The sequence below is a fragment of the Arvicola amphibius genome, chromosome 10 (assembly GCF_903992535.2).
Source record: "Arvicola amphibius chromosome 10, mArvAmp1.2, whole genome shotgun sequence".
Lineage (NCBI taxonomy): Eukaryota > Metazoa > Chordata > Mammalia > Rodentia > Cricetidae > Arvicola > Arvicola amphibius.
In genome coordinates, this window is record NC_052056.1 from 102,963,914 (window position 1) to 102,979,359 (window position 15,446).

The 15,446-nt window shown below is 50.5% G+C and overlaps 1 protein-coding gene across 1 annotated transcript; it reads left to right on the forward strand.

Annotated features, from left to right (window-relative positions):
- The first annotated feature begins 4,093 nt into the window (after positions 1-4,093).
- On the forward strand, positions 4,094-14,556 carry Nptx2 (neuronal pentraxin 2). Its single transcript, XM_038346387.1, has 5 exons — positions 4,094-4,522; positions 6,105-6,321; positions 11,645-11,889; positions 13,476-13,655; positions 14,329-14,556. Exons 1-5 carry the CDS (start codon positions 4,094-4,096, stop codon positions 14,554-14,556), a joined length of 1,299 nt encoding a protein of 432 aa, XP_038202315.1.
- The last annotated feature ends 890 nt before the right edge of the window (positions 14,557-15,446 follow it).

Consider the following 15,446-nt stretch of genomic DNA (forward strand, 5'->3'; position numbering starts at 1 on the left):
TTCCCAAACCATGGCTGTCTACCCACTTGTAACACACTCTTGGGCAGGAATGTTTTCTGAAAGTCAATGTTTCCTATCACATGCTCCAAAATTAAACCCGAGATACATCATTGAGAAAGAAGCCAGATGCACTGAGGGAAGAATTTTTTGCTTTATCAGAGGGGCAGGCCTCTCTTAAATTCCATAGCAATCTAAATTCATGTGCTGCAATTTTAAATACAAGTCTTTCAGTTGGGTTCCTTTACATAGATACCAAGTTAGCAAAGATGCAAAATACTTTACTTGATTAAATCTCAATAATACCACAATTTATCTTAAACACACACACACAGAGTTAGATATCTTTTTACTTGCTGAAATCTGTACATTTTTCTGGAATTCTCAGTCTTTGTCATCTCTCATGCTGCCCCAGACTCTTACTGTATTTAGTTCTAAAGATATTGTACAGAGTAAGGGGAATTTTCAATTTTGTTTTTAATAGGACTTATATAATTCAGGTCTGGCGTCGGTGAAGAAAAGTACATTAGCATTTACTGTGTGCTTGCTAAATGCTAAACGTGTCCGGAAACACCGTCTCACCCAACTCAAGAAACACAATGCTTGCTCATAAATTTACTTTTAATTTCAGAAATGAGGAAGCTGAGGTCTGGGGAGGCGAAGCTACACTAAGTTATAAACTGGGACTGAAACAAGAGCGGCCTGACTGAAGCTCTTCTTGCTTTACCAGGCAGTGTGGTCTAGGGAAAAATACACTCATAAAACTGTATTAGCATTCTATATGTAAAAGGGGATTAATCAGGATCTTCTGGCATCTCCAGCACTGAATCCTATGCACGCACATGTGCGTGCGTGCACACACACATATGCACACACACATATGCACACACACACACGCACACACACACACACACCACTGTGAATTCCCCTCTGACTGAAACTCAGCACTGAGGACAGCTCCTGAGTCATGTTTGCAGGAAGCTGTCCTTGAATTCCATGCTGTGGAGCTCACACCCCCATTCTTGACTTCCCAAGTGGCTCTGGGAGAGAGGAGGAAATGCAGTAAAGAAAAAAAAAAACTGTATAAGATGGGTTCCTCTGACACCATGGTGGAAATTAGCACATTTCCCAGAAGACCAAGATAAAAATGCATGTGAGAAGAACCAGGAGCCAAACAGATGGGACACTAAGATGGAGGGAGAATGAGCTCATCAGGATTCCCAGCACACATGGGTTAAGTCCAGCCTGGGCTCTCGGCTGACCTGGGCCCAGCAGACAGAGTGAATGAGTGGGTGGTTACTATGCTGCGGCATCAGTTACACTAAGAGATTAGGTGGCAGTGATTCACTGCTGCAGAGCTGCACGACTTTCTCAAGTAGCGGAGAATCTGTGGGCCCCTGGGCTCTGCCACTTGCACAGCCATTCGCCTGGGCAGCATGAGTCATGGATGCGGGATCTTTCAGGTAGACAGTTTCTGTGCTATGAGGAGGAAATCAAGGGAGAGCTGCCATGCTGTCAGGAAGAGGTTACAGTCACAGCCACAGCATCTCCCTACACCAGCCATGCTTCCCTACTCAGCCTTGGCTACAGGCAGTTCATTGCACACACAGAAGAAAACCAGTATCTTGTAATGTTTATTACAGGGTAGCGTGATTCCTTCCTTCCGTAATTCCTTCCTTCCCAAACTACTGAGCTCTTGAACAAAGCCAGGAGGGCCATTAAAGAGTTGATGCTAATTGCCTTATCTTCCCTACAAGGTCCAAAGAGGAGAAAACGGCTTGCCCCAAACCACTTAGCTAGTAACAGTTGGCACTGGGACTAGAACGCCTCATTCCTAAACCAGCAGATTTTTTCCACTGTGCCAGGAAAACAAAAATAAAGCCCCAAATAGCGTAAGTCCTCTAATTTTACTGTCTCCAGAGAAAATGGGTCTTTCCATCTGGGGTTTGGCTCCTCAGATTGGGAACTCTTGTAAGGAATTTAAGAGCAATTATTTTGGGGATATGTGCCATTTTTGTGCCTTCTTGTACATTGCCTTCTTTGGTCAGGAGGAAATTAGAATTCTGGAAATACACTTGATTTAATTATTAAAAGGACAAGCCTCGGCTTCAAGTAGTTGCAAATATGAATTATTAGTCCGTGTCATGAAAGGACTGGAGAGCTAAAGAGGGACAATAATAATCCATTGTCAGACCCAATTAAGGTCTCCCCCGGCCTATGTGTAAAAGAACGTCAGATCTGTGAGTGGAAACTTCAAGCAGCACGTCTATATAGGGATAATTCTGAACATGCCTGGATATGGTGCTTTACAGTGTCATCTAAACCGTACTATTTCGGTAAGTGCTTTGAGATCTCGTTGCCTTCACTATTGCAATCTGTGTATGTGTGGGTTTATTTGAACCTTTGGATTTCCAAGTAGCCAAAGAAAGGTTTAGGAAGAAATCATAGACCCAAGGTCAAATTTAACAGGGAGTAACTTCTCGATGACGGCAGACCAACAAAGACACTAGTCCTCCATTCCCCCTCCCCCAGTCTACACACACCTTCCCCACTGATGAGTATTCTTACCTGGACCATCGTTGCTTCCCTTGTCCTCTGCTCTGGATCCTGTGTAAACTGGATTTCCTGTCTGTAACTTTTAATCCTTGAAGAGATTTTTCATGAATAGAACTTTTCTTATAATTTAGCAACACTGTCCTTGAAAAGCCCACAACTATTTACATAACAGCTATTGTTTGAAGTGCAAAACAGGTCAGAATTTGGTTCCTTAGAGATTAATCACTGCAGTCTATTTTGTATTATCATAATAATTTCATTTATTTTGATACAATTTGTTTTCAGAATCAACCTCAGCCTCTGTGCACAACTGACAAATCCATTTGTTTCCAGTAGAATGGATAATGTGATTAACGACCTTGCAACAGGATTTCTTTAAAAAGAAGGGAAAAAAAGATTTTCATTTTTAATTCACAGTAAACCAATTCAGTCTGTACTTGTGGATCAGAACCGCTCTGAACTTGTAAGCCATGGGTAAGATTTTGAAATACCCGCGCCAGTCTTTTTTTTTTGGGTGGGTGGGGAGGAGTATTTGAGTATTAATATTAGGTTCTCTCCAAGAATCTGATGATACAGGTTCCATGTGTAAAGTGGATTTGTTGGGCTCCCCGATTTGCAAGAATGGGGCACCGTTTCACGTCATGGCCCCATCATACTGACTCCGCCATTGGATGTTCTCATCAAACTGAGGTCAAGCTAAATAAACATCATGCCTAGAGGGATGTCGTCCGTGCACATGTTGACCTGTGATAGCGTCCCCTCTTTCCCTTGCATCATCCAGGACCCATTCCTGCCCCTGTTGGCCTGAGCTTTGTTTTTTCTCTCCTTGAGTTCTCTGGAGTTGGGCCTGAGATTTGGAGATACCTCCAGACTCTCCAGATTCTCCGCCTTTGCCAGCGACCGGCACGCGACTCCTTCCCGCGCCCACACTGAAGAAACCCACTCGGGCCGCGGGGGTGGGTCGAGTGGAAGACCCGGGTTCGAGTCGCGCCGGGGAAATTCCTCCTTGGCAAGAGGAGTCACATCTTGGTCAGGGTTTCTCAGGCGGCGCCGGAAGCCGCGCCATCAACACTCATCGTGGGCGTCAGGGTGTCCCCGGGGCTTCTCTGCCCGCAAGCCCCGAACGCTTTCTATGACCGTTTTGAATTCCAGTTTTCCTTTAGGAAGGAGCCTCGGGGACCCCGCATTCGCGCCTCAGGAACACAGCCCACGCTAGCCTGGCCAGCTTAGCGATGCGCCCCCGCCCCGCCCTCTGCGTGACGCGCACGCAGGCGGACCAATCAGAGAATGCCGCTCGAGCCCCCACGCACCGGTGGCCCCGCCTTCCAAGCTTAAGAAAGGGCGCGCGGGCAGAGCCCGGGCCAGAACGGTGCTCGAAGCGGAGAGCGGTTTTCTGCGACGGCAGGCGGCGCTTGTGCTGCCAGTTCCGCGCTGCACGCGGTTCCCTCGAGCGCCTCGCTCGGACAGACGTTGCCGGCCGCGAAGGCGCCCAGACGGCAGCCCGGCGACCCATGCTGAAGTGAGCGGACGGGTCAGCGAGATGCTGGCGCTGCTGACGGCCGGCGTGGCGCTCGCCGTAGTCGCGGGAGGAGCCCAGGACAGTCCGATACCTGGCAGTCGCTTCGTGTGCACCGCGTTGCCCCCCGAAGCGGCGGGCGCCGGCTGCCCGCTGCCCGCGATGCCTATGCAGGGCGGCACGCTGAGCCCCGAGGAGGAGCTGCGAGCCGCTGTGCTCCAGCTGCGCGAGACCGTCGTGCAGCAGAAGGAGACTCTGGGTGCCCAGCGCGAGGCCATCCGTGAGCTCACCGGCAAGCTGGCCCGCTGTGAGGGGCTGGCAGGCGGCAAGGCGCGCGGCTCGGGGGCCACGGGCAAGGACACCATGGGCGACCTGCCTCGGGACCCGGGTCACGTCGTGGAACAGCTCAGTCGCTCGCTGCAGACCCTCAAGGACCGCTTGGAGAGCCTCGAGGTAGCTGCGCGCGAGGGGCATCTAGCGGGTGGTGGCTCCAGGATCGTGGAACAGAGGGTGCGGGAGAAATGGGTACCCGCGCGCCCATCCCTGCGAGAGCAGAGTTCGGGGGTGCAAGCCTCGCTCCTGCTCTGGACCTTACGGGGATGGCTTCCGTTCTCCCTGTCCTCCTCTGTCCCCTTGTCAGATGGGAAAGGTGAAATCCCCACGCCCATCTCTATCCCATCGCGCGGGGGGTCCTACCCACTAGACTTATCGAGAACTTACTGAGGTTTTTGACTATTGAACCCAGACCGCTTAGCCTGGAGGGCAATACCGGTGACCCCGGCAGCCTGTTTCCTCCTCTCATTGCAAATCTCTGCGATCGGAAGCGGGACACGCTCCTGCTGGCTGTGCCCAGTGCTAAGAGCCTGTCGCCAGAGGTCAGCTGCGCCTGGGCATCTGGTGTTTTCTTTGACAAATTGGGTCGGAGTGTGGGAGGACTGGGTTTGAAGGATCTGCGAGAGAGTGGAGGGGAAAGCCAGGGACCCCAGAATGCAAACAAGCCCCTTATTAACCTCAAAGACGCCTCTATTCATCGAGTCAGATCGTTTTTCTAAGGTGCCCTTCGCCATGACTTTAGCAGAACCGACTTTATCTCCGCTGTCTTCTCCCGTGTGCAGTTTGCAACTTTGGGGGAGAAATCTTCAATTAATTTTCATCTTACTTCCCACCTTGTTTAAGACGTGTGGACATTTCTGTTATCAACGTTTATCAAAATACCTATTAGCAAAAAATGATGTTTAAATTACAGGTGTTAATTATTGCTAAATTATTGGAGGGTTTCTCTTGGCATAATGGCTATATACAGTACTTTCAGCATCTGTAGATCCCATGAGTCATTAAGATTACTAAGAGCTAACACTTCTTGAGTTCTAAATGTGACTCAGGCATGTTATTTAATTTTAACCCTTGTAACAGAGACTAGCACGAGGCGGGTCCTGCTTTCTACACTGGAACACAGAGGTACCGGAGCTTTGCCAAGTGCTCATGGCTGAGGGTGGCAGACTGCCACTGGGCAGGCATGATGGCAGAGGAGTCAGAGAAATAGGAAGTAAGGATTTGGATGCAGCCCTAAAAACAAAGCTCTCTGGGGGTTAGAATAGTAATGTCTTGTGCGTGTCATTTTCCAGGAATATCTCTGAGCACTTTTAACATTGTACCGTTTTGGAACTTGGGGACCTTGTTCATTTTTAAACGAAAGCTCACTGTACCATTGATTAATTGCTTGAAAAAAATCTTGCCTGTGTTTTGGGCTTTTAATGACTTAGAATTATAGATGTTGGCTAAAGCAGCTTCTCAATAGGAGAAAGTGAGATTTGCAAGTTTCAAATATTGCAGCGAAGTAATTTTTGTCTGATTTTGAAAGCCTTTCCCTACCAAAAACAAAAAAAGAGGTATCAGTAAAACGTTCTCATTTGAGCCCCTGGCACCATTTAAAGCTGCCATTGGAAGCTTCTCGCTGTGTGGTTGGGTCATTGGAGCTGCGTGCCACAGTTTCTGTTCAGCTGGCCTGAATATGTCCCCCTCCCACCCTTCCAAGCTCCAACTCCGCACGAACGTATCTAATGCCGGGCTGCCAAGCGACTTTCGGGAGGTGCTCCAGAGGAGGCTCGGGGAGCTGGAGAGGCAGCTGCTGCGCAAGGTGGCTGAGCTGGAGGATGAGAAGTCCCTGCTCCACAACGAGACATCGGCTCACCGGCAGAAGACAGAGAGTACATTGAACGCGCTGCTGCAGAGGGTGACAGAGCTGGAGCGAGGTGCGTGCTGTGTGCCCGATGCTCTGTCTGAGAGTGGCCTCCTTTTTCCCACACTGGGCAGACCTAGGATTTCCATTTATGGGCAGCAAGGAAGTGGTGATACAGAGGTACAACATGGAGATGATTCTCAGATGTTTGCGTAAATTACAAAGGTGACTGACAGTGGTCATGGGAATTAGCCCTGAGCCCTACCAGCATTACCAGGGAAAACAAAGGAACTCAGGACCAGCTTGGCTCAGCAGCCTGACCTCTGACCTGCTGCCAGATGGGTAGTTCAACCTCTTCTTAACCAGTCATTATAGCAGATTCTACTTATTTTTCTCATTCTTACGGTGGTGGGTAAGATTCTCCCACTGGAGACAGGAGGGGAGAAGAAATTAAGGGTCCTAGATGCTTTGGTTTGTGATCTCAACCCCCAACTCTCTGGGTGCCCTGTGGAGTTTTAGGTTTGGCGGCAGAGGGTATAGGATTATAATCTCAGATGCACTAAACTGACAAAGGCACTTTCAGTTCGTGATTGACAGGAGACTGTCCAATAGCAACATGTCCAGTGACTCTTGTAATGAGAAGCGGGGTAAGATGGAGCGGGGACTGGGCTGATGGGATATTGTTTCATTAGGAGTCCCAGGTCGCCCATGTCTCCTCCTTTTCTGTTATTTCCCTTGCCTTTCTTATAAAAGGATGAGAAGTGTGGCTTACCTATTTGACTTCGATTCTGGTTTTGTTTTGTTTTTTTGTTTGTTTGTTTTTATCTCTTGAAAGAGCATCTTGTTACATAGCCTAAACTGTCCTTCAGCTTGTCATCCTCCTGCATCAGTCTCCCAGATTCTGGGATTGCAGGCATGTACTACCATCTCTGGCTTAACATTGATTCTCCAGTTTTTTTTGTTTGTTTGTTTGTTTTTTTTTTTAAAAAAAAAAAAAACAAAACAGTTTCCTCTGCCTTACTCTGCTGCTCAGTGACTTTGGGAGGGCCACTAGTCTCAGAGCTCTGATGCCTTTCTTGCCTGACAAGGAGGGCAGTGTCTACCCCACCACAACCATAGTGGAGCCTTGATGCACAGGGCCACGGAGTGAACCCAGTCATAAGCAACTGAAGCAGGGAACTAGAACCAGGGATACCTCGCTTGGCATAGTGGTCAGCTTGCCCACATGGAGACAGGTCAGTAGAAATCTGAGGCACAGAGTGGAATTAATGCCAGGCAGCATGCTGAGCGTCATACCCATTTCACAGATGAGGAAATGCTCACTTCCCAGGCAGACACTGTCACGGTGACGTAAACCTGAGACCCGCCATTCTGTGTTGCTGGACTCCAGGCCAGTGGAATAGTTACTTGGGAGCTGACACGTAATAGCTTTTCCACATGTTCTCAGCCTATCTGTTCACAGCCAGACGGGAACAGTCAGGGCTCAGGCCCAGCTGTTCTGGCTCTGGCAGCCACATTAGTGCCCCTTTGTTCTCACTGAAGGCTCACAGCAGAATGGGCCACAGGATGCTGGGTTCCACAAGAGCAAGCCTCTTGTACAGCAGTGGTTCAGAGAGGTCACTAAGCTTCTTCACATTTTATACATATATATAATATGTATATATACATATTACATATATTATTTATGTGTGTTTACGTGTACACATGTGTGTATATATGTATATGTACATATTATTACATGTATGTATATATAATTGATGCCTTTCTTGCCTGACAAGAAGGAGGGCAGTGTGTGGTGTTTTTCCTGCATGCACATGTATGCCACATTTATACCTGGTGCCCATGGAGCATACAAAAGGGTGTTGAATCTGCTGGAACTGGAATTACAGATGATTGTGATACACCCTGTGGGTGCTGAGAGATGAGCCTGGGTCCTCTACAAGATCAACAAGTGTTCTTTTTATTTATTTACTTACTCACTTTTAATTTATTAGATTTTTTTAAAAATACCAATCCAAGTTCCCACTCCCTCCCCTCCTCCCACTCCCACCATACCCCCATCTAATCCTCAGAGAGGGTGAGACACATTGTTTTGTGGAAGGTCCAAGGCCCTCCCTACTATATCTAGGCTGAGCAAGGTATACATCCAAAGAGAATAGGATCCCCAAAACCAGTACCTGCAGTAGGGATAAACCCTGGTGCCACTGCCAGTGGCCCCTCATTCTGCCCCAACAATTCAACTGTCAACCACATTCAAAGGGACGAGTTTGGTCCTATGCTTGTTCCTTCCCAGTCCGGCTGGAGTTGGTGAGCTCCCGTTAGCTCAGGTAGACTGTTTCAGTGGGTGAACCCATCATGGTCTTGACCTCTTTGCTCATATTCTTATTCCTCCCACTCTTTGACCTCAACAAGTGTTCTTAATTGCTAAGTCATCTCCAGTCCCAGACTTTCCTTTGACTCCCCCACCATGGGAATGCTAGACTTTTTCCTTGTGTTCCACCTACACAGTTCTGGAATGAGTCTTAAAGGAAAATGACCATCTGGTAAGCCATTTGTTTCTGGGCACTTGTGAACGTATGCTCATTCTGCTTTGTGTCCACTGTACAGGGGTGTGTAGATGCTCAGCCCCCAAAGTTCACTATCAGTGAAGACTTTACCAGGTTCCTTAGATGCACCCAGCCGAGCCCAGTAGAGGTAGGCCTCAACCAGGTGGCCAGTTAGGAAGGTTTTGGAGAATCTCTGTCCTGTGGTCCTTCTTTCTGCATCAGTTCTAAAACAATGCCTACTTGTGGGGTCTGCATCTTCTATTAGCCCTGCAACAGGTATCCATGGCAGGTACAAATGAGGTGATAATGATGCTTTCTACCTCCGCAGAGCTGAGAGGATTGTTAGTGATCCCAGAGAAGAAATGGGCTTTTATCCCTGCTGGGCATGGAACTCTCTAGAGCCCAGCAGGTAGCCGCTGACTCTGCACAGCACCCGTGTTCCAAGGGTGCCCATTTCACTCGGTTGCAAGACCTGTTCATTTACAAATGCTCCGGAGTCCAGGCCAGCTGGCCAGGTGCAGCTGGCTTGGTGTTGAAATCAACACTGGCACTGAGAATACCAGAGTCTCCTCCTCTCGAGCCCCAGGCTGCCTGCCCCCCTGCTTAGGCTTGTCCACCACCTGCAGTTTCTGATTTATTGGTCAAGCCTTTTAATTCCTTAATTGGTTCTAACTAAGTTTTCTCTGAACCTCCAAGCTGTTTTTATTCAAATAAAGGGTACCAGTTTTCAGGCTAGAGCCCCCCTCTCTGCCTCTCAGCTCTCTTAGCTCTAATTAAACCTATCTGTTGTCACCGACCTAATGATATTACAGACCCCGAGTCTTATTAAATTGGCAAGCCTGCCCACCTGCAAGCATAGAAGCCATTTCTCCTTATTAGATAATGATGCCTTCATTAAGAACACGGCCATTTGCCGCCTGAAGACTAAGCGCCCGTGGCTGTGTGTAGTGGAAAGAGGGAGGGACTTCCTGTGCTGTCGTTTCAGTAGCTGTGTGACCTTGGACAAGTCATTTCTGAGCCTCAGCACAATCGTCCAGCCTGGAAAATTGGAAAGGGTGTCATCTGGTTCTCTCTCTCCTTTTCCTCAGCATAACTGGGGACAAGCCTTTGCTTTTGCTATGGACTGCTTTCCAGGTGCTTGAGAGGGCCAGGTCTTTCCAGCTCTGGACAAGGGCTCAGCAGGTCTGCAGCCTGTTCTGAGGAGCCCATGAGAGGGATCCCTTTCATGGGAGGTCAGGATGAATCAAGGAGACTACACAGCAGCCAAGGCATGAGCAAATACTAGCCAGAAATCTCCGGAGACCAGAAAGGTGACCCTGGACTCTGATATTGGGTTGTGCAGGAGATCCTGATGGTGTAAGTTTGTCTGGCTGTCTGGCCCTTTAGGGGTGCTTAATATATAGTTGTTGGTGAGTGAAGAACAGTGAGTCCCCCTCACTGCTGGCAGGATCTGATCTTGTGGACACGGAAAGCTTTCTCTGCAGCCACTCACAGAGTCAATCAGTTCCCTGCAAACTTTGGGTAGCTCAGCTGTTACATCAGTGTGAGCTTAAGTCAAGACCCTGCTGAAAGTCACATGCCACTGTAAGGATTTGTTTGCAAAGACTTCGGAAGGAAGTGTACTGTACATGAGGACAGTCTGAGGTGGGAGGGAGGGCAGTCTCACCACTGACCGGGGATTAGCCTGGGGGGTGAGGGTACCTTTGCAGGTATCTGCCTGGCCCTGGTTCCACATTACAGAAAACAGTCGCGCAGCGCAGTCCTGTCTAGAGAAGGAAAGGTCATGTCGGGGCAAAGCATTTACCAGCAGGGCCCGAGACAAACTGCCACTTCTGAGCAAAGCTGCCGCCTTCACCTGAGCAGCGCTAATCATTTGCCATGACAAGCGAGGCAGGCGGACTTGCTCACAAGTGTTTATCTAGGGCTCGGGTCCCCAGGAGACATTTCCTTCCCCAAGCCCTGATCCCACCTGTTTCAAAGCCTGCCCTTCTGGAAGAAGCCAGAGGGACTGAGAGCTCTGGGAAAAATAGGAGGAAACAGGACTCCTGAGGACGACTTCCCTGGCTTTATAGGACGAGAACATTAAATCCAGTTTCTCTCTATACCCTTCCTCCAGTTTCTAGTCAGCCAGACCTGTGAGACTCGAAAATGGCAACCAGAAAGGACAGAGTCGGGTGCTTTGTGTATGTGTCCTTTACTTGTGGACTTAAAGAAACTTCTTGCAGGCTATATGGTGCACATCTGTAAACCCATTACTTGCTAGGCTGAGGCAGGGACATCGTGAGTTCAAAGCCAGCCTGGCCAACAGTCTGCTCAGTAAGGCCTTTACACAAAGATAGATGGAAATGAAGAGGCCTCTTTAAAAGAAACCTTCTTGTTGTTATGTGTATGTGCCTGCATATGTGTGTGTATGCCATGCATGTACAATGCCCGTGGGGGCCAGAACAGAGGGTTAGAGCCTGGAACTGGAGCTACAGATGCTTGTGAACTGCCCTGTGATGACTGGGAGTTGACCCCGCGTCCTCTGGAAGAGCAGCCAGTGCACTTAGCAGCTGGGCTACCTCTCTAGCTCCGAGGTCTCTTCTCCTCTCCTAACAGGCTAGGTGTGGGGCCACAGACCCACAGGCCTTCTCATGCCATAGGTTTTTAATGGTTCCTTAGCCTACCCTTGAGTCTTCCTCAAATCCCTGCCTCCCTGTCCCTTTCCCCGGCTACTGGCTTTGGTCTGTCTTCCCCACCAGAACGTAAGCTTCCAGGAGGCAAGGGCCGTCCCTAGGACTGCTGGGTTTGGGTGCTGGTGATGTGTGCTCGGCCAGGCCGGCGGCTATAGTCTCTTCTCCTTCCCCCCAGGCAACAGCGCTTTCAAGTCACCAGACGCGTTCAAAGTGTCCCTTCCTCTGCGCACGAACTACCTGTACGGCAAGATCAAGAAGACACTGCCCGAGCTGTACGCCTTCACCATCTGCCTGTGGCTGCGCTCCAGCGCCTCCCCGGGCATCGGCACGCCGTTCTCCTACGCTGTGCCCGGGCAAGCCAATGAGATCGTGCTGATAGAGTGGGGTAACAACCCCATCGAGCTGCTCATCAACGACAAGGTGAGGCCCGCTTGAACGTCATCCTGGCGTCCGAGGGCGCAGACCCTGCAGGAAGTCAGCCCTTCGCTGACAAACGGTAGCACACAGCAGAATCTGGACAGCCATACATCGTCTATGGGTGTGGTGTTGCCCTCCTCAGCGTGGAGGAGGCTCTCACCCTTCAGAGGGCCGACAGTGGTTGGGGTGGCGTAGCGTATCTGCATCTCATGGAGACCTGAGCTCTGAGTCTGGCCAAGAGGCAGTGGAGGATCCGGGTGTTGAAGGGCAGGGAAGCAAGACTCCAATGAAGGGGCAGCCCGTGTGGTCTCTCCCAACATGCTCTGGTTGAGGGTACCCATGTGACAGCATAGGTACACACTTTAAAGGGGCCATATTTATTGAGATAAATTTTAAACATGGCAAAACTGACCTTTTAAATGTACGTTTCCGTTTTAGCTGGCCTTGACGAGCGCATGGGGTTGCGTCATCAGACCCCAAGAATAACAAGGGGACAGTCCCACGGCCACACTCCCTCACTCACCTTTCTAGTCGGCTCCTGCCCCGCCCTCTTCCGCCCAGGCAACCCTTTCCCAGCACAGACGCCCCATCAATCTCCACATGCATTCGGGAGTGTGGTCTCCTCAAGACTAGTTTGGAGCCTCTGGTCACTCAGCCCCCTAGTGGGGCTCCGGGGCACAGCCTTTCCGTACTTGGGAAGGTAATGCAGGATGACTGTGACTTTAAAGCCAGCCTGTGGCTGCCAGCGAAACCCTGGCTCTAACCAAAACAAACAAATCAAACTTTTCTCCTACAGTCAGATCCAACACCATAAAAGAGTGTCCTTAGTCCGGCATTTGAAAGGCTGCCACTGCTGTGGACGCCCCAAGCCCAGCCTCCATTTGGGGTGGGCATAGAGGAGACCCCTTCTTCTATACCCCCCCCCCCCCGCCTGTGATCTTTATCAAACTGTGGTACTTGTTTATGTAGGGAGACTGTAGAGAAGTTGAAAGTTTTGTGGAGTGGAGTGGTCCTGTGTGGCTTCTAGCAGAGACAGCTTTCCTGCGCTAAGGATTTATTGTTCTAAATAACACCGTAGTGCCTGAGAGCCTTGTTTTCCTCTCCCTTTAGACCTCCTGTAAACATTCAATTCCTGGGAGGGGAGACTTCAGGTTGCTAGGAGACCAACAGTAACAACAGGGCTATGGCAGCCTTGTGCTCACAGGCTGCTGGGGCGATCCTGTAGTTGAGTGTGTGGTCTGTATGTGCATACCCCTATACAACACTGACATACACATACATGGAGCCTCCTGCCCTTCCCTTGCATGGGCCAGGCTTGGCACACACACAGTGTTAGATAGTTTCTACACAGAGAGCTCAGGCTAGCATGGGAGGGTAAGTCTGTGGCCAGGCTCAGAACCAAGAGTGCCCAGTGCCCTGATTGTCACACGCAAGGCAGATGGGGGTTGGGTGTATCCCTCACAAGACAGGGAAGGGAGGCCCAGCAGGAATCCTGGGTAGTGGAAAGACTCCAGGTGGCAGTCCACTCCCTGGAGCCATCTGTGGGACTGGGACCTGGCAAGTCCTCACCTGCCTGTTGACACCCACAGGTCGCGCAGCTGCCCTTGTTCGTCAGTGATGGCAAGTGGCACCACATCTGCATCACCTGGACCACTCGAGACGGCATGTGGGAAGCATTCCAGGACGGGGAGAAGCTCGGAACTGGGGAGAACCTGGCACCCTGGCACCCCATCAAGCCTGGGGGTGTGCTCATCCTGGGGCAGGAGCAGGTGGGTACTCTTCAGGCATGCTGCTAAGGAGGCTGTGCAACCCAACCACCCAGGATCCTCTTTTCCTTGACCAAGGCATCTGCCTCCCAGGCCCTGCACTGTGTCCTGACAGCCGGCCCTGTGAGCACAGCCCACGACACATGAATGTAGTATCTGACAAAGAGATGTGGGGTGTCCTTGTAGTCACAGGGTCATCTAGTGGCTCAGGTCCCACTGCCTGTAGGATAGCCTGTAGGACACTGTAGGAAGGCATCTCCAGTGTCCCTGGAGTCCCTGCATGTGCACCTAGGGTACCTTTGGGAGAACTGGGAAGAAAGATGATCCAGAAAACTGTGGGTGAGGGGCAGCAAAGAAACCAGCTGGTCCTGGGCAGGGAAGAGCTGGCTTAGCGATCCCTAAGCACGTCATTCATGGCCTCCTTCCTCAGCTCCTCCACTACCTCTCCCCTGACAGGGGCTGAGAGTCAGGCTTTAGGCAACTGCTTTTCCCTTCTGCCTCAGTTTCTCCCGTGTAAAATGGGTGGTTTGAATAAAGCCATTCCCCACACCTCCAATCCCACGAGGCCGCAGGACCTATAGAACCCAAGGTTCTCTCCGTCCCGCTTTCCCGCAGAGTCAGGAGGCCAGTCCTGCTTGTGAACCTGCCCTCAAAGTATCTGTTTTCCATTTTCCAGGACACTGTGGGAGGCAGATTTGATGCCACACAGGCCTTTGTCGGAGAGCTTAGCCAGTTCAACATATGGGACCGTGTCCTCCGGGCACAAGAAATCATCAACATCGCCAACTGCTCCACGAACATGCCTGGGAACATCATCCCGTGGGTGGACAACAATGTCGATGTGTTTGGAGGGGCTTCCAAGTGGCCCGTGGAGACATGTGAGGAGCGGCTCCTGGATTTGTAGCTACCTTCTCCCTGTCCAGGAGGCCAAAATGGGGCTGTTCTGGGAGTTCAAGGCCTTCTAGCCCTGGTTCAGTTAAAACCTCTGGCCTGAACGGAAAAGAGCCAGAACCACTCCCTGGAGGCCTCGAAGGCAGGCTGTGTGGCCACCCTTGTCTTAGGCTCTTTTGTTCCTTCTCAAGATTTTTGTCGTTTTTTGGGGGGAGGGGTAGTGCCAGAATCCCTTGGGGAGAATCCTGAGCCACTTCCTGCTGGGGTTTCTATTGAAGTCTGTGAGCCCTTCCTCCAGCCCCTGTAAATGCTAGTGGAGCCCAGCCCTTACCTGTCCTTTTGGATCCTTGGTGTCCTATGTGTGCTTCCTGTTTGTCCGTTTTGATGGCCACGTGGCCATCCTACTGGGGTGCCCTGTGTCCTTTGTGTGTGTAACACATCCCTGCTTTCGACTGATGTGACCCCCATCTGCAAAAGGGTCTCTCCCTTAGTGTCACGTGCGTGCGTTCCACTCTTCCCTCCAAGGGAATCACAGCTGGTGGGAGGCCAGCTGTCCAGACCATCCCCACCGTCCCCCAAAGCAGAGACCACCCACGGAGAAGGTCCCCCCACAGCCTTCCCCTCCCCGCGGCCACCTCTCAGACCCACGCTTCTAAGGATCATCGCCGGGTTGGCTTTGAAAAGCTGCTCTTCTCATCTGGTGCCAAAAGTTCATTTGCAGCTTCTACACCATTCGGCGTGGTTTGGGGATTTGCTTTCTTCCCCACAAGAGAACGAACAGCTATTAGAAGCCTCCCATGTTCTTTTGATGCTCAGCCCACTGTGAAGAGTGAGCTTGTTTTGTAAGCCACATTGGTTCCTGTGAGCATCTGACTGTCCCCTATCGAGTATTTCCCCTGCCAC